The following is a 20,425-nucleotide window of genomic DNA, read 5'->3' on the forward strand; positions in this document are numbered from 1 at the left end:
CTTTGCTTTACTACTTTTTTCTTTACGATTTCTTTATACGTCTTCGTAAGATCTCTTTCTTCCAGCCCTACCGCAATAAGCCCGTCTTAACCTCTTAAACATTTCTCTGGTATTTCCCAACTAAATTTTTCAACTTCAGTTCAACTGGCTCACTGTTAAAAGAAACTCACAAGTGTGGTATTTACATTTCAGAATGGAAATATATGAGTAAAGGGTCTATTTTCTAACCTTTGAGAGAGATCGAGAATGGAAAGGAGAGAAGCTGTCCTCGTTTCTAAAAAGAGACAACAAAAGGAGGATCATCGTACAGAGGCAGGACAGAAGCCAAATAGAAACAAAATGAGAAGACAAATTGAGCAAATTGGGAAACAAGCATTAAGCAAAAACGGTGGGCCAGAAACACTGATTACAGTGCCAGGTTTAAATAATACTTTGGAAGCATGGAGTTTTGTCTCCTGCTCTCTCTTTAAATTCACCCACATGCGAAAAGCAGATTTTCATAGGTGAAATTGGATGGGGATTTTGAGACAGATGTGCAGTATCTCTTGTGCAGTCTTTATACTATAGTAATTTTGGTGCACTGCTTTGATCTTGTACGTTTGAATGTAAGTGTTGACCAGACACAGCACTTTGGCTTTCATTTCAGCCTTACATGTGATTCAGTAGCTACATTTAATATGTGCTGCTTTCCTCTGCATTTTAGCCACAGTGGTAACGGGCGATTTAGCTTATCGGGCTCTGATAGTCACTCTGCCACAATGGTCAGTTTAAACTGTGCTTTGATGTAAGCTTACACAGTGCAGCTGTGGTTGTGGTCTGCCTGGGGGACATCCTGAATAGCTTTATATTTGACAGGACTGCTCTTTCTTCCTATTAAAACCCGCTGGAGCCTCGATAATGAAATGTATTTTTCTGCCATTGTTCTTGGGTATCACACTTGCTGCCAAAGCAATCATAAAAAGAAGCAAAGAGACATAAACAACGATTCTAAAATTGAATAAACGCGATTATATTTCATATCAATAGAATTTAGATGACTTCAAACCCAACAGTTAGAAATGTGAATAAACACCAATATTCCGTTCTAAGGAAGACAGAGAGTGGTGCTGTTAGTTTGAAGATCCTTTCACTAATTATCCACAACAATGGGCAAAATCTCTTAATCCCGTCTTTCTGTCTCTCTCTTTTCTTACTGCATAACTACCTCTCAGTTTACTTTTCTATACGCTCAACACTTACCAAAAGTTGAATTGTTTGCTTGTGTTATTTTCAGTGTAACCATTTTCATGGCATCTCAATAGTCTCAGGAGACACAAGTACGTTTTCAGCAGGGAGATCTCCTCTGTGTAAACTCTGCTCATCTTCAGTATCATTGTGGCTAATTGTATTAATTTAGTCAGAAAATCTCCTGGTGACTGTTGTGATGCTTGCTTTTTAATATGAATTTAATATGAATACAAATGCTTGTCCTTGCACAGACCCAATGTGAGATCTGCATGTGAAAGTGTCACAAAGAGGAGATGCTTACCAAACAAGGATTAGAGATATTGTCGTCATCAAATGGCAATATTTACATAAATTCCTGTACTTGCTTTGTAGTTAAGCATGTGATGTGCTCCTGTTGTACTTATGGGGTCAAAAATAAACTCTGATAACTTTGAAAGCAAAATTTGATATTTTCCCATATTGTTCATGGTGGACAGCTGTAACCACATGCTAATGCATCTCCACTCATTAACCCTTTTCTAGGCATGGACCCACCAAAAGAGATGACAGTGTCAGACGTGACAGAGGATGCAGTGACTATCTCTTGGATCAAACCGCTGGCTCCATTTGAATACTATAAGCTTTCCTACCAGTCAGCAAGAGGTAGCTTACATTCCACCACAGTACAGACTCTAATGTGTGTCTTAGCTGCATTTTGAAAATATGGCATTTATTATAATAACATACACAAAGCACACTGTTGTTTTCTTGTTACAGTTAAATGAACCTGGCATTTGCTTTCTTATGCAAGGCACATTTTGTGTAGAGCATGCTGTTACACACTGCGTTATACCTAATTAATCATGGCATTTTATCAGCCAGCTTTAATTGAATTTTAGATGAAAATTTTACACCGATCCGCCATTTACCCCTTAAAGCAAAACACGTACCAGTCGGCCACGTGGTACACCCAGTATAAAATGTCAGATCTGTTGTCTCTTGCGTCTCCTGCAGGTCGAGTGGACAGTGTGGTGATCGACAGCGATGTGACAAACTACACATTGTCCAGCCTGTTTCCTGCCACAGAGTATGAGATCAGTCTCAACGCTGTCAGAGGTAGTCAAGAGAGCAAAGTTGTCAGCACTTCTGTCTTCACAGGTAGGATCTAACAACAGAACATTGTCATGACTGATTGTACAAGAGTGTGATGAAAAACGCTAGACTGGTATTTAATTTCACTTTGTTCTTTCATTCTGACAGTCACTGTCAGATTCGTAGGGGACTATTTAGTTTTTTCACTGATCACTCAACACTGAGAGATGACCAGCCATTATCACATTCATGATGGTCAACGTGTTCGTAGCTCTTTTCTTATGTCCTGTTTTATACATGTGGCTATGAGAGAAGATGATGCGTCTCGTTAACAATTCTGCGATTAGTCAACTGTTATGTGCCATACAGATGAAATGTTCTCTAGTAAAAAGCAAACAAAAGCATCAGAACAGATTGAAACACATTGTAAAGGGTTTGTGGCAAAAGAACAGAGGCTCAGCTAATTGGATGTTTAGATCAATCCAATGAGTGAATAATTATTTTCACAATTAAATAATCTACCATTTATGTGATTTCTTCAGTTTATTTGCTTTGTCCAATTAACTGATAAGAAACCTAAAGAGCTCGCATTTTATTCATTTTCTGATTCATAAGTTTTATGAGATAAGATTTTTTTTATTCTAAACCCTTTATCTATACAATACTGCAGCACCTCTTTCCAACTAATTAGTTACTTTAAAATGTCCTAAAATGTCTTTAATGAATTCGTCAAAAAAAAAGGTTTTAAAAGACTTATAACTCCTTCAATTTGTTTTGAAATCGCCACAGACAAAAGATAAAAGATAAAAAAACAATGGATCTTTTCTTCTTAATGAGTCGAACTAACAACACTCCCTTTCTGTTTTAGAGAAATAATGACACACATTTTCAGCCGTTGCTGGTTCTAGTTAACAGCTACTTAAGTGTAAATAATAATTAAAGGGAAGAGTTTATTTCATTTAAAAGACCGCGTGAAAACCCCAGGTTTGTGTCACCTTGATGATTCAATAACCTTGATAAAAAATTGTTCCTGTACCTGATTGATAATTGTCTTTTTTTTCCTTTTTTGGGGGGCAGTTAACCTTACTGTGAAGTTGATCTGAGATTTATCAATAAGCAACATTTACAAAAAGATTAAAAAGTCCTAATTCTTGCTTGCTACAACATGCTAAAAACCTGCTGATTTAAGTGTGTTCACACCATGCTTATTTGTGAAAAGTAGACTTAATAAGGAACCCGAGGGAGCGCATTAGATACAGTTTTTGCTTAAATAACTGAAACAATAAATCAAGAATGACTTACCAAATCATTTTCTGACAGTCAACTCACTGTCATAGAGGGTTTCACAGACAAGACCTTTGCCTCTGCTAGACTTTTACACCAATTATTCCACACAGAACAAACTCACTTGCACTGCATCTGAGATACTGTAGCCTGTGTGTCGAACTGAGCAACGGGCTCTCGTACACACATTTGGCCAAACACACGTCACCTGAAATCTGAAGGTACACCTGGCATTACAAGTGGTTCAGTCTGTCCTGCAGCACAGCATGATTTTGTAATTGGTAACCTCCTCCCAGCTCCTTCTCACGCTGTGCTATCACTCGTGCTGCTTTCCTCCCTTATTTATCCTCTTTATCCATTTTAACTCATTTTGGTCTTTCAGTATGCGCTTCTACTCTATCTCTCTGTCTTCTAATTTCTCACTTAATCATTCATTCTTATTTATTGATTATTGTTTTACTTTTTTATTCCCAGTTAATTCCTATATGTAGGAGATCTTAGGTTTTAGCTTTAAAATGTAGCACTGCGTCTTGAATTAGGAAATTAGGGAAAACCCTCTCTCTCATGTGCGCACACACATGTACATGTGTAGAAATAGTTCTTCCATGCAAAAGAATTCCAATAACCTAAGATTAACACACTCCCAATGCTGTATGCATAATGTGCTGTGTATTAAAGGCACTGAAAAGCCAGAGAGGGGACGACAGCAGAACATGTGTTTGCATGCTAATGAGACCCGATTCAGCCGGAGCCACCAGGTTCAAGAACCCAAGTTGGGAAAAAAATAAGCTAAAAGAGTCTGTTACTCTTGCTTTTCCCCCTTCCATGCTTTATTATCAGCTCCTCCCTTCAACAAGCCGAGCGTACTTACAATGAGCAGAGCCATTGGGGCTGTAATAGCCTGAAAAGAACATAACTCAAAAGTCAGGCTTGTTAGATATGGTAAATAACATTTTCTTCACACAGCACAATGCCCAAACAGGGGCACTTTAATATAGCTTACAACAACAATGCATAAACAGGGGATTGGAAGAGTAATCCAACATTGCCTGGCCAAGTATATAATGACTTGAGTAACACCGCTGTTGCTACACACTTAACCTCTATAATCAATTACTGCAAGAGGGGCTAAGAAAGCAGCATTTTTCATTTTGCCAAAACAGCAGGTACAATTTATGTAAGATGAATTTTGCAAGATGGATATTAGATGAATTATGTTAAGCTCTGTTTAAGAGCTAATGACTGAGCTCATTAGCAAGGTGTCAGGACTCCTCTCTCTTCCCAAAACGTACTTGAAAAGTTTTTTTCAAGTAAAGTCCCATTTTTTAAAAAAGATAATGATAAAATGAGGGAGGCACATGTATATTTTGATTGAGTTTTTGAATTAAATGAAAACATGTGAAAGCAACATTTATGAAATATGGATATTGAATACATTTGGCCCACAGATATGATGGCAGTAAGAACAAAATGAAGAGCAAGATTGAAAATAATGAAGGAAAAAAAACTGCAAAAGATGAAAACTGGAGTTCACTGTGGCTCTTAGACTGTACTTGTCATTTACATCCTATTACAGCTTCAGTACAACCTGTCATCTTTAACAAGCACTAACATTCAATTAAAGACAGGGCACTGGTCATTTAGAGTAACTGGTCTATGATTTAATAACACTGCACACATGAATAGTAGTTTCTAACAGTGGCACTGGCGGAGAACTCATTGTAATCTCACTCAGACACTGTACACTTAAAACTATGTTAATGTTAGGGGGATAATTATTTTCTGTTAATCTACATAATGATTATGCACTTCGAGATTCCTTCAGGCTCAGCTGCCAAATGGCACCACACCAAAGAAACATCTTCACAGACCCAGATCTTCACATTGACTGTTTCAGATTATTGTATGAGCAAGCGTTTTACCTGCCCATGCAGAATATTCACCATGCAAAATCAGCAAGTTTCTCTACAGCTCACATGCAGCATAAACACAGCTGCAGCAGGTTAGATATTTGCATATGTGCTTTATAAGTATTAGTGCAGGTATGACACCACAAACAGCCACAGTATAGCTCTGGGATTAAAGTGTAGAACATATTCACACAGTGATTAGTCACTTTCTTTTGCTCTGGCAAAGTAATGAGAGGGGATGGAGGTATGGACCGGAAGAAACTAAGCTCAGTGTTCAACGTACTGAACTGTCTGCTGCCATCCAGTTTGTGTAACAGACGCAGTCAGAGCTCAATGCACGCTGATCTTATGGCCAAACAGCACAGCTAGGGTGTTCCTGAGATGCCTGTTCAGCGCGCACAGTTTAAAACCTGATTTTTCTTCGCTTTTTCTGATAGAGGATTCAGACATTCAAAAGCAAAGCAAGACCTGAAAATGATCACTGTTATTGAAACACTAGGAGTTGAGGCTCTGGAATTAGCACCCCCTCAGAGCATAAAGTATCTCATCACCACAGTTTATGTAACCTATTATAACCATGTTTTTAAAATTAGTTTATTGAAGATAGTGATGCTGTTTGCAATACAGTTGTATGAAAAGAAATGGGGAAGAGTAGAAAGAAAAGAGAAGAGGAAATACTGTCAGTGCAGAAGAGAGTAAGCACATTTTGGCAAGTCCATTGTTGTAATGATTGTTGATCTTTTTGTTATTTTAGTAAGTCAGGGGTTTACTGTGTGGGCATCTTATAATAGTCTGTAATTAAATTATTAGCCTGCTTATAAACACAGTTTAGTACATAAAATACATAAAATAAATATAAAAACCCACAAGTGATTAATCTGTAAGTTGAAAATCTTTTTTTTTACATTGATTGCAGTCCTAATAAACTGTCCTGGTATTATCTATCTACAATATTAGCAATTCAGACTGACGGGCGGACGTGATGCAAGCACATATTGATAATAGCCATAATAACACATAAGTGAGTTGCCAAATTCGAATGCTTGTTTGGACATTCAGAGCTGAACAGCAGCTTGTTGTCTACCTGTGCAAAATCAATGCTAATGTCATTATGACCTGGTAGCTCCATGTCTCTTTGTCCAGCTTTCAGCTCAAGCCGAGGTTATTGGTTGCAGTCGCAACATAGCATAGCTCAGGTGAAGGTTCACTCAGTCACTCCGCTGCGGAGTCTTTTTAACACACCACACACTTAAGAAAGCTATTTTTAATGTGCTGTTTGATAAGATTATGTATCCTCGGCTGTGACTGTTAACTCAAATGTTTGTGATTATTCATGTATGTATGTATGTCCATCTAGAATTCACCATTATTATTCAGCTTCTGAGTATTATGATGATAATAATGTAAAACTGCTGTATGTATTACAGTGATTACATACATTTATTTTGTTTTCCAAATACAAATGGAATATCAAGTTTGTGGATGTAGACATTAGAATATTCATCAGAGCAAACGAAGAAATGTAGCCAATCACAAGTTTTTAATCTATGTAATATACATAGTTCTTAGAAATGATTCAGTTGTTGGTAATGTTAATATGTTACTGGATTAAAGCCACATTTTTGTTGTGGAGAAGCTTATTAGTTTAGCTTTTTAGCTGCCTGTTATCAGTGGTAAAGCTTATTTATACATGTTTTCACCACTTTCTTCTTTTGTTCAGATTCTAATCACATTGTTCAGAAATGGAGCTTTACACTCAGATACTGATTACAACTCTGCTCTGTTAAAATGATTTGCCATCATTACAAATGTGCTTTAGTTTAAGTAAATGTGGAAATTAAAACTTGCATTTATACTTTGTATTTGTGGTTATAAGGCTTTTTGAAGCAAAAACATTTCCAAACAGCTTTATTGCTTTTATTTTGTGTGTTGACCAAACGACTTGTTCTTTTTTTTTTTTTAATCAACCTGGGAGCTGAACTTAACATGCAGAGAATGAATTTTAAGAGCACTCCTGTAAAGGAATAGACTTATAACACAAGACTAAACTGATTTTCCTCCAAAACAAAATACATTTCAATAATAATTTTATCTCAAACATCTTGTTTATATAAATGTAACTTCCCCAAAACAAAGTTTAAAATCCGCCCTAAGTGAACGTATGAGGTAGTTGACTCAGCTTGTGTTTCACCAGTGCAATCAGGAGATGGACAGTGATGATTGGATTATCGCAGCCTCTGTTGAACGAGGGTGACCTGTTTTATTATTCTGTTTTGGCCATCTGCACTCCATCTCATCTGCCTGTTAAATCAACTTGGCAACCCCCTATTAAATTCACTTAAACCTTTTTGCAATTAATGTAATGATTTTAACTAGGTTTGCTCACCTTTTGCAACAATAAGAGAAAAGCACTAAATTACTTCTGGGCTGATGAGCCAAGTTCTTTTTTACTCTGATGAGGGCAGGGCAATATTATTTACCTGAGCTGGACAGAACTTTGGATCTTTCATGCAGTCTTCTGTGTTGTCTTGCCATGCTGACTGCTGTGCCAAAATAACATGCCTGAGGAGAAATTGGGGTTGAAACACTGAGGTTAAAGGTATAATTAAATTCACACTCAATTCTGGCATATCCAGCAGTCTGAAAGTGAAATTAGAAAAGGGGGGGTGGGCTGTGTCTTAGCCCAGGAGACTATCTGGACTTTTCTGTAGCACACTTGGCTGCATAATCTCTTTGACAAGAGGTAAAATTCAGCAGACAGTGATCAAAGCCTTGCCGTATTCAAATTCATATAATCATAGTTTAGAGAAATTGTTTTTTTGTCTAATATTTGGAAATTGTTTCTAATTATAGGCGACAATGTGACAAAAATTAATGGCCTTTGTACAAAGTAATTGTAGTTTCATAGAAATGTGAGAACTTCCTGAGGACTCACCTATTAAGACATCTTCAGCTTTGAACACATTAAGAGCTTCAATTCACAATTCACAATTCAGTCAACTAATGTAACGACATGTATTTAATATGGTACGGTTTGCAAGCCAGATTCACAAATGTTTGGATCCATCTACAGAGTTGAGGCCAGTCTTCTGTTTCCACTGATATTTGAAGAGTTTCAGTTTGTATTTGTTTACAGTTTGTGTGAACTGACATTTTTCCACAGTAAAGTGATCCCTATTTAATCACTAAAAAGATCTCACGGAAAGTTCCACGAGTGATCCCTTAAGTGGAGCCCAGTGATAGATGGCCTGGTGTTTTTTTGTTTTTTTTTTCTAGTACACTGAGAATATGTTTTTGTTGTAATATAATCACAGCGATGGATATGCCAGCTGAGTTGACAGCCCTCAACATCACTCCACAAGGAGCCTTACTGAGGTGGAATCCTCCCCTGTCCAACGTGGACAACTACGTGCTGACCGTCACACACAACCAGGGTGAGTTGTCATTAATTTTCTTCTGGTCTGACAAAAATCAATAAATGTAAAATTGCTCCGCATTTGTCATTTGAATAGAATTATTAATGCTTTGTTTCTTTAATGCTTAAATTCTGGGATGCAGTGAAAATATCAGCTTATCATTTATCCGTATGACATGTTGCCGTCCTGGTTTTAAATACCTGACTTTCTTGACGTGGCAGCAGCTCATATTTTGCAGATCCATTTGTCGTGCTTTCAGAATAGTTGTTTATGCTTGGTTGAGTTACCTATCCTTTGCACAAACAATCTAGTTATTACTCAGTGAGTGCTTTTTGATGCAGCCTTCAGTGTCTGACAGCAATATCCAGATAAGTAAGAGAGAGAGAGACAGAGATATGTGCTCCTTGAACCAAGTGGATGACTGTTGAGTTGCTGTAAACCAGCTCCAGACACACCTTAGGCTGAACTATCAAAATATAAAAACTTTAAAATCATTCGTTGGAAATCATTAACTTTCTCTGTCAGCTGTAAAGTTGCTGGAGAAGATGTCATTGGAAGCATTTTTTTTATTTTTTCCATGTTGCTGTGCTCTTTATGATAGTTTTTATGATAGATTATTTTTTTAGAGATCATAAAATAATACCAAAACAAAAGTGAAATTAGACAGGATGTAGAAGACAGGTGGTCAAGCAGAGCAACAAAGAGAAGGTGTCAAGTAATGGTGTGAGTGTGTTGTGTGACTTATGAAATAAAACCAATTTCTGATATATGTATAAATTATTATTGATTAGAATTATTATTATTATTAAGAGACAGTACAGTATATTTTTCTAACCTAGGTCAATATATAGATACTCAAGTGAGTATAGTACAGCATTACAAAATAGATTTGTAGTGGCAGCCCCTCTTCATGAAATCCAAGCTGTCATGGTTCATCTGAATCAATTAGGGGTGCGTGATGGAATAGAAATGATGTCCAGAACATGCATCACTGTCAATGTAAAGTTCATACACATATGTACTGTTTACTCCATGGACATGAAGGAGTTCAGATTTTAACAACCAGAGACATATCGTTAACTGAGGACATTGTTTTTACTGTAAATACTCGCAGCTCTCGTCAAACTTACTAACCATAGAAGATCCTGTCTGTGAGCCACTGGACACTATATTTGTAGTAAATGTCTGCTCTTGTCAATCTGATGTCTTACAGTCAAAATCTAATAATTACGTTAGAGCAGAATATAACACAAACTCAATTGGTCGTTAACTTGTCATTCATCTGATTCACCTAAGACAGATGTGGTTGTCATAGCAATGACCTATTGTGATTCTAGGAATAAGTCAGACAATTACAGTCGAATGCTTTCTCAATCTTGTGTCTCAGGTAATTACAGAACACTCAGTTATATTCGGATCAAAACATGTTCATGATGTGCCCCTCATTTTTTAAAGGGCAAAAAGCATTTTTGAGAAATAATAATTGAGAGCCACTGAATTGAAAGAGTACCCCAAAGGTGGTCCAGCAGTGCAGATTTTGAGATTTAAGTATGTCAATTTCCAACAACATTGTGTATTTTCAAAATTCAGAGGAATCTCTTTAGACAAAAGTAAAACGAGCTAAAAAATGGGATAAAAAGGATGATTTGTCGGAAGACGTATATGAACTCTCTTTGCTTTCCAGTGACAGCCGATACTTTCCTGGTGGAAGGGAACAAGCAGGAGCACCAGCTGTCCAACCTGAAGCCAAGCACTACTTACTCTGTAGCTCTCTACGCCACCAAAGGGCCTCTCACCAGCGGCACTGTTATCACCAACCTGCAAACACGTATGTATACATTTTATTCAGCTGGTGGCACAGTGACTCAGTGGTTAGCACTGTCATCTCACAGCAGGAAGCTCTTGACTGAAGCTTTCCTGGGATTCAGATGTTCACACTGTGTTTGCACTGGATTCCCGCAGGTGCACAATTTAATTTACAACAAAAACTGTCTGTTAATGAGGAATGTTCCAGGAGATAACCAAGAGCAACAACTTCACACTGCTTCACAAGTGGTTTGCAGTGCAGTAGATGCACCTTTCTCAGAGGATAAGGTTTAGTACAGGCACCAGAAGTGCACCTTACAAAAGGAAAAATATAGCCAGAGTTTAGACATCACTTGATTCCAACGTCTTCGTATTGCATCTGAAACTGGCAGTTCAATTGATGGATGAATCAGGGGATGAATCTCAGTTTGAGTTAAGGCTGGGCAAAATGGCAAGATAAAAGAGAAAACTAGGATCCATTTTTTAATGTCAGTCGGTATGTGTTGACACTGTCACATGGTTGTCTTCTTTTCTCATAATTCGATACTCAAACATTGAAAAGCTTGGTCTTATCATTTGTGAATGTATATATTTATCACTGTAACGACAAAGAAAACACAAAAGCAAGGAAGCTGGCACGCTGCAACAAAAAGTTACTTTACTGACAGGAGATAATGAATAATACCTCTTATTCCTAAGATGATTGGTTTAGTCTCCGCTTGCTATGCAACATGTTTCAACAGAATTTGGACGTTTACAGAGAATAGGCAGCTGGAGCATGGCGTATTGCATTCTGTGTGGTAGTTGCTCTTGTCTTTGTTTATGTGCGTTAAATCTTTATGGTAACTATGAGCACACAGGGACAGCAAACACTAATTGAAAAACACAAATGGATTAAATGAAGAATAAGTCCAGAATTCGCCACAGAGAAACTGAACAAGCAAGTAAAATAAGTGCTTCTTCTAACCAATAAAGGAAATGAAGGATCTCAGTCCGTGTGAACACAACCAACCACATCGTTTTTTCTTTATCCTCATTTTGTAACTCGCACCTTGATCGATATTTGGTTAACTTACTGTAAAAGCTTTGTCCAGTATACATGTGCACCTACTACAGTTTATTGTGCTTCATCTCCTCTTGCTGATTATGAATACTTGGCTGCTAACTCTTGGCGATTCAAACTTTTCTCGTGCCCCTACACAAGTACACGTCTACTTTCTCTCGCAGAGAAAAACATATACATGATTACAACGATGTTAGGGAACAGTCTTTATATGAAATAACTTTAAAAATAGTAATAGTAATTTTCTGTACTGATACACACAAACATTTACTTTTCTGGAAACATTATCTGTCTTTATGGTACCATCAGCTAATCTAGACTAGTACAGGTGGCTGTTTTTGATTCAACACATGAGCTTAGGTGGTCTGAAAGGGCTGGAAATTTGTTTTGAATAACATTTTTTAATTAGTTTTGTTGATTATGCGTCTTTCCTTATTAGCTTCCCTTTTTTTAAACCATTCACGTATGAGAATGTAAATATTTCTGAACATGCTGAGAAAAAAACAAAACATTCTCATTGTTGTTTTTTCAAAGGCCATAGACAAGTAAAGAGTGATATAAAATTAAATTAATAAAGAAAGTCCAGGAGATGATCCCACCTTTTCATAGTTTGGCTTCACTGAAGTAAATGTTCTCCAGCTGACGTCACCTTTACCGGCTGCTTTATTGACAGGACAGTTAGGGATGAAGGAATTGTTCCAGTTTAGCTGAGTTGCTACTCTGTAAACTTAGCTTTTTTTCCAAGTTCTTGCTGCGGATGGGAAAAAAAGAAATTCAGTCAGCAGAGGTGTTCATATTCTCCAAGGAGCACCAGAGCTGCCTGTCCTGCCCTGCAGCAGAGATGCACCACTCAATATTGGAAAAAAGGCCTCTAACGACGAGAGCATGGCTGCACAGACTTTAAGATCAAGTAAATAAGATGATATTCAACCATATCCATGATGTACATACATATAGTTACTCTTATTTAAAGAAATGTTTTTGGAATTTTTTACGACGGTTCTAATTTTAAAAAGGATGCTCTGATTGTGCTTAATGTATGGTATTTTGTTCTGATTACATCAAGCAAAATTTCTTAGATCTTAAACAAAAATGAGAATTTGAGAGACAATGACCCTCACTGAAGACAAAAAAAAAGTAATTTCAAAGGTAAAACTCATGATTTGTAAACAAGTTGAAGTATGAAAGATTGTTTGTTTGACAAGATATGCTTCCATTTCCTCTGCCTCGTTGTCATTAATGAGCTGTAATTCAAAATCTGACTGGCCAGTGGGAATAACCTCCTCAATAAACCCTCACATCTGAGAGATTCTTACCAGAACAGCAAAAACAAAAAGTAATTTTCTCTTGTTTGATATTCAAGCGGTTTTGGGGGCTCTTGCCTTCCCTGAGTGGAGCCGACTGATTTTTCTGTTTCTTGCCATGCCATGATGAAGAAAATGTGAAAAGTGGAGAAAACAGAGCTGGATCGAGCTTGCTGTAATTTCTTCCAAAAATATAAAATTCTGTCTGACAATTTGAAAACCTACATGTAAAAGATACCAGACGCATTAACTAAGTTGACCTGCATTTATTAATCAGTAGGTTGTCTTAGCTACCCATTTCTAAATTCTTTATGCGTTTTATTTGTTGCAAAATCTCTTTATTTTTTCACTGCTGTTATAAGTACTGTAGGATCTAACAGACGTCAGATTAGAAAATGAATGAGTCTTTATCACAGAGAATTAGTGAAATGAATTAAAGTCTGCTTTTGACAAAAACTAAAGTTATTTCTACACTTCCTTCATTATAAGAGGACATCAGACTGAAAGCGTTTCCTGAGTGTTATGGTTAAAAAGCTAAATAAACAATAGACACCAAGTGATTTGAAATGCTATAAAAAAAAAGGCAATAGGGCTTCTTTTCTTGGTTCTTGAAGACGTTTCATCTCTCATCCAAAAGGCCTTATAAGTGCTGACTGGGTTTCAACCTTATAAGATTAGTAATAAAATGAGGAATAAATAAACTAACAACACAAATGATCAATAGTTTTATCAATAGTGATCAATAGTTACTCCCATCTTGACTTATTGTCAGATTTACTAGCTTAGTTTTTACACCAGCAAGGACTCTCTTTAGGGTTTTAAGGAATACTGTGGAAATTAGAGGAAAGTTAAAATGTAGCACCTGAAAGCGACTGCTGACGGTGTTTGACCGCGTCGGACATGCACTTGTAAAGGTTTACCTTCCAGGCTTCATAATGTGGGATGAACATGATTGATCAAGGCTTGACATTTCTGATTATACAAAGATGAGAAAACATTAGGAACAATGAGTGTGTGCTAGAACTTATATATTGATTATTAAGGCAAGTAGTTGTTACTTTGCTGAAGCAAACCTAAGATAACCTGGTAACTCCCACGAATAATGATAATGATAATATACTATACTCAACAAACTGTAGTTTTTGTAGCTATAGCTTCTGTCTTCATCTTCAGAATAACAGCTTATATAACTGGGGATGGTACAGTCAATTCATGGAAGTTGAAAAGGTTTTACGAGTTAGGTTTTAAAGAATGAGCTTCCCATTTTCAGTATTCTTTTTTTGGAAGTGTTAGAGTTCTTTGTAACCTCCCAAGCCTCTTAACCACAGCTGAGAAGGGTTTTATTGTCTGGCCTCCATACGAGAACACGTCAACATGACACAACAAGACAGCTTGGCTCCCCAAAGGCTGATTGGTATGGTTTTGAAGCAGCTGCGGGCAACTCCACACAGTTCTCTCTGGTCGTTGTTCACCAGTTGTAGAGTGCTTCTGTTATAGAGGCATAATCTTAATTTTTTATCAGGCAGTTGAAGCAGTCCTGACAGTTACATATACTTTTACAAACTCTCAGCACCATAAAATGTGTGTAAATAATAGTTTTAATCAGTGCCACACAACTAGATCATTTCAGGTTCCCCACATTTTGTGTTTCAAACTTAATGTGGATTTTTTTATTCTTGTCAGTCTATGTAAAATGTAATATTGATGACATTACAGTTCCTTTATGGAGATTGAAGAACCATTAGTGCAGCGCTCCAGCACTCAAGCTTTTATAGTGAAATAACAAAACAGATGCTCTTCTTCATGCTGCTCACTCAAAACAAAATCCTCTGATATGATGAAATTACGATTTACCTATTTGGCCACAATCAACAAACAAACCAGATTTTAAGCTTGACTGCATTCATACTACCCCCGACAGTTAAACATAGTGGTGGCAGCATCATTTTGATGGGAAGCTTTTCTTGAATAGGGACTGGGAGTCCAGTCAGCAAAGAGGAAAAAATGGACAGTAAACACTTTCCCAGAGTTTTCAGGATCTGAGATTTACAAGAAGACAATGACCTAAAACATATTCCACCAAGAAAACACCGACCGAACCGAGCATAATTTGGAACTGGATACTAAAGAGAATGTATGAAAGGAACTAAAATGACTCTCTATGGAAAGATCTGCATCCAACCTGGGTGATTTTGAACATTTCTGCGAAGAACACAGTAGAAACTTTTGAAGGAAAAATGTGATCATTCCAAAGATAAATTAAAGCTGTAATCACTTCCTGAACACATAATGAGTACCAGTATTTGCTTTTGTTATTATAAAGAGTTGTGTATAGATGTGAAATAATTAATTGAATCCTTTATAAAACACCTCTGAAAAATGAGAAAACACTATGAAAAAAAACTAAAAACTATTTAGCAGTTTATCATTACTTAATGCCAATGATCATAAAGTATCAAATAGCTTATAGTATAACATACATGGAATTATACATAAGGCATTATTTTTGAATGAATACATCCTTTTTTGCATTTTCAAATGCAAATCAACAGCTGACATGTTCCCAGCATCACTATACTGGACCACAGCAAACACAACTCACTAACCCAAGTGATGTTTTCAATTATGTTTACATGCTGTTTAAGTTTCTGCTGGTGACCAACATATCAGTTATCTAGCCTGCAATTAGATGTCAAGAACTATTTACCAATTCTCATTTGCTTTGGTCTGTCTGGTTCAGTGAGCTAAATACAAATAATGTGTGTTCATACAGTAAGTTAAACAAGGGAAACATGAGGACGAGCGTTAATGGGACTTACTTAGACTGTTTTCTATACCTATAAACGCTGACCTCATGAAATATTGGATTCAATGTTTAGCAATAGACATTGATTATTTCTCAAAGGATGTTATTGGTTTTCAGAGGACATTATTTATGTCTGCTTAAATAGCCAGTTTGACTTTTAGGACGATAACAGTGTTTACCTTACCATTATAATATCATAAGTGAGATTCATCCAAGATACTGTTTGGTTACATTCAATTTTACACCAGAAAAAAACAAAACAAATGAATCTCATCCATCATCCAGTCAAACAGGCATAGATATATCACCTTAAAAAAGAAGAACTTCCTCCATCTTGTCTTGATGCAACAATTTGAACCCCCTCCTTCAGCTGCTGTATAACAATTAATTTCTTTTTCATTTAGAATTCTTTATGTGTGTTAGTGAATAATTATATGCAGCCAAAGCTATTCATCTCAATTCTATTGTTCAGAGTGTCAGAGCTGCCAGAGATGGTGTCGACACCTGTTCACCTGCTCTCTTTGCAAAAGTTTAATTGGAGGCGAGCATGAAAGAAGGAAAGACAAGGTGACAGACTTAACTGGAGATTTGAGGAGAGAGGGAGAATATAGACAGTTGTTCCCATGTAGGAATAATCCACCATCATTGTTTATCAAGACAAAGGGATGACGAGAACAAAAGGTAATCTGTATTCAGTCTGGCACATGTAGTTAGACTAGCAGGCTGTCGAAAAAAAAGGAAGGGAAGAGAAGGTTTGACAGAGGGTTGGAAGGCAGCACAAAGTAAGAGAAAGAAGCACAAGTATAGGAGAGTGGAGGAGAGGAAGACCCCAGGTTGATCTGGGACACAAACATTCTAAATGAAGAGAAGGAAATGCAAACATAAGATGCAGAGGGAGTCAGTTAAGATTGGATTAGAGTGGTAGAAACTGTCACCACAGACTTTGGCACAATCTGCAGAGTGCCGCTTTTATCTGAAAGTGCACAACCCAGCTTTTCTGAAACACTCTTTGTTTCCTCTTTCTCTGTCGATCCCCCCCATGACACAGTGTGGATCAGCCTTTCACAGTGAGAGAAGGCACCCTGCACTTTTCAAGAGATTATCGATGCGGGTTCACGCTGTTAATTACAGAGCTGTCATTGATCATTCCACATGTGTACAATAAGGATTTAACTGACCAGAGTGTGGCGTGTCAGTGTTGTTAATTTCCTTTGTATTTGCAGTTTTATGAGGCCTGGGTTCAATTGAGGATACGTGTGGAACTGACCATTAACTCCCAGCCTTTGTAGTCCTCTAAAATAGTTAAATATTCAAGCTGTTCCTAAAAAAAGTTGTTCTGCAGTGGAATGAATGGGGCACAAAAAAAAAACAGACATTAAGAACCCAAGCAGGGAATCAAACAAGGGACGGTCATGTACTGTTGTTGATATCTTTATTCCATATTCACAACAGTGTCTTTTGATTGCACAGTACACAAAGTGCAACACTTTTATTTGTTTCATTGCCCCTGCCTCCCTCACTGTGAGCCCTGCTGGGTGGCTGGCTGATGATGTGTGCCAGAGTCATGATGTAACTCCAGGAAACAGATTTTCCCAAATAGAGGGTCATCTATTTTCTATCATCCACCAAAATGAGGTTACTGTATGTCAATGCTCCTGCTGCCATGTCAGTAGATGAGATGTCGAATGAAAAAAGGTGATGTAAGGTGATGAAATTGAGGAGAGTCTTCTTCTAATGTGGTTTAACGATCAACAAAGGCACAATAATCAAGTCTTGTTCAAAGCTGTGCAGGGACCAGGATGATGTAATGTTGTGCTGTAAAATGTGGGTGGGCTTGCTGATCAAGAACCCGAACACTTCTGAGGCTGCGATATATCTCTTAAAGTTATCTATTAAAGTTGATGGAAAAGTGCCTTACAAGTCCTGTGGGGATTTAGGATTACTGACGGGAAGATTTTACCCACCTGATGGAAATACTCCTGCAGCGTCTGCATAAAGACTCTGCTACTTTTTGAAGAAATACTTAGACACTAGTGATGTGTAGATCCACGCAGAATCATTTGGGTCCTGTAGATTGGCCTGCAGGTAAGGCAGGTTACACTAGGTCAGGTAAACCTGCGAAACAGCAAGCTAAGTATATTAAATAAGTTATTATCAAATTAAAGAAATATTGTATTGAATAGGATAGTGATTTTAAACTGATATATCTTAAGCACATAAGATTGTAGGTCTGTCCTGGCTCTTGTCAATAATCTGCTTTATACAACTTATACAACTTTAACCCTACTTTCATAGTCAGTTTATTAAAGGGCAACTTTTCTTAAATACACAAAAATAACGAGACAAAGTAGCGTTATAGAATTTACATTAACATATCAAAGTAATGGTTAAGGTGTCCTGCAATGGGACCTGCTGGTCTAGTTTGTTTGGAGTTGCCAATAATCGGACATTTTTATGGTTTGAGCAGTGTGGACTCATATCAGGGCAAGTAGATGCAGAAAAACCTGGGCATGCACATACGTATTTGTATGTTGTGTCCTCATAATATTTATCAAAAATAAGAAATGCGTAACAGTGAGTCATCAATTTACTCATCATCCAGATCAGCAGCACCAGTGGTTTCAGCAGCCGAAACATTTAAGCAATCTAATTCTTTAACGATGGCTTTCAGGGGCACTGCCAAGGAGACTGATTGTAACTTAACACTTACCACTTTGAGCCTATTCAATCTCAGCCTCTGAGGCTTTATTAAAAGGATAGATGACTGCCATTTGGCTTCAGCTGCTGCTTGGGCTCCCCAGACAGAATAAAACCGGATGGGATAATTGAACAACTTAAAAAAAAAGAAAACTGTCCAGGGTATTTTTGGTTTTCTGACTTTGGATGTTTGTGCTAATATGAGGACAAGGCAAAGACAGACTTGTTCTACCTTCCTGCAGATTACATGTTGTTCAGTGGGGGCTAATTTCCATGTTGTTTGTTTATGCCTTCAAAACTCATTTTAATGACTGTGCTAGTTTATTATGTTGCTGCTGCTTGAGTTGTCTTGTGATTTTTATTTAATAACAGAAAGCCTGCACAACACTAGACTGAGGTCACTTCAGTTAATTATTGCGTATATAAACTGTGATTTATCATTTGTTAAGCAATCATGTCCCAGACATTCTTAACATGGAAGACGGCAAGCGACAAAAAATTGCAACAAAAGCTTAAGAGGGGCAGACGATAATAAATAATTTAGTGCAGCTGATACAACAAAACACAGCATGCATAATTGTTTGGGGACAAATGACTGCACCACTCACAAAAAAACTTAAACACAAAAAACTTTGGCTGTTGTTTGCTTTGGGATGAATGGACAAATTCACATGACCTGACTTCGCATTACACAATATATGCATAAAACTACAGTCAGCCCATTTACAGTGCATGATTTACCCAACATCTTTTATTTTTAAAGAGATCTAGCATCATGTCTTTTTGCACCACCTTCTCTGATTGTAAAAGCAATTTTTTTACACTCTTTTTGGTAGCCATGGATGCACCGGTGAATCTGACAGCCAGCGATGTGAACCACCGCAGCGCTCTTATTTCTTGGCAACCACCAGTCGCAGAAATCGACAACTACATGCTCACCTACAAGTCATCTGACGGCAGTCGTAAAGTAAGTTACATACACTCTCTGGTTTGATTGGCCTTCTACATTCTGCAATTACAATTTCACACATACTTTTATCATGTCTGCAGCTGTTAACATCGTCTGCCATATTTTTGTTACCATATCTGGTGACACCTGTGCAGCCACAAACAACATTTGAAAATAGAAATCTTATTCTGCAGAGATTGTAGGACATTTTGAAACCCTGTCTTGGATTTGTAATTAGGACATGATTTCGAATTCAGAATTTCATCTACCGGTCATGTAATTGCTCGGTGTTTAGCACGTTCACGTTCAGGGGACACACACTTGCAGATTGTTACGTACACACAGGGGAGCTACACGGTGAAATTGCCTGTCCAACAGAGGTATTACTTTAATGTGCCTCAGTAGAGACATTGTTTATTTTGATTAAGTGTTTTGATGTTGCTGAGTTATGGAAATGAAACCCATTAGTAAGAGTTGTGCTGTCAAAATACACACACGCACACACACACACACACACACACACACACACATAATCCTATGCTGATGGAGGGATCATCCACCACAAGTTTGTCTCTCATACATTAACACTGTGACCTTGTAAGTGTGGCACTGCTGTGTGGTTGACCATTGGGTGTCACTCATGCACAAAAAATGCTACGGTAACTCTTCAGATGATCCCCTTCATAAGATTGTAATTTTCAAAGCAAGCAGACTGGTTTCAGGTGTTTTCTTTATTTTGAAGACTTTTCAGTGTTTTATTCAAATAGCAGTTAAGCATTATCGATCCGGTACATGTGAATATATATGATATATTACACACTGAGTATTAGAAAAGGACATATTCATGGGATATTTATATTGTTCGGTTTCATGTTTTTTCCCTATCTTTGCA

At 37.3% G+C, this 20,425-nt stretch overlaps 1 protein-coding gene across 5 annotated transcripts in view; it reads left to right on the forward strand.

Moving 5' to 3' along the window:
- Positions 1-20,425, forward strand: part of tnr (tenascin R (restrictin, janusin)) — a 153,710-nt gene that overhangs the window by 116,681 nt on the left and 16,604 nt on the right. For all 5 annotated transcript variants that reach the window (XM_072363524.1, XM_072363527.1, XM_072363526.1 and 2 more), the window contains 5 exons: positions 1,750-1,869; positions 2,221-2,364; positions 8,807-8,926; positions 10,593-10,736; positions 19,421-19,551. In XM_072363524.1, the coding sequence (XP_072219625.1) occupies positions 1,750-1,869; positions 2,221-2,364; positions 8,807-8,926; positions 10,593-10,736; positions 19,421-19,551 (659 nt within the window). The remainder of the gene's footprint in view (positions 1-1,749; positions 1,870-2,220; positions 2,365-8,806; positions 8,927-10,592; positions 10,737-19,420; positions 19,552-20,425) is intronic.

The sequence above is a fragment of the Leuresthes tenuis genome, unplaced genomic scaffold (genome assembly GCF_036924035.1).
Source record: "Leuresthes tenuis unplaced genomic scaffold, fLeuTen1.0.hap1 SCAF_14, whole genome shotgun sequence".
Taxonomy (NCBI): domain Eukaryota; kingdom Metazoa; phylum Chordata; class Actinopteri; order Atheriniformes; family Atherinopsidae; genus Leuresthes; species Leuresthes tenuis.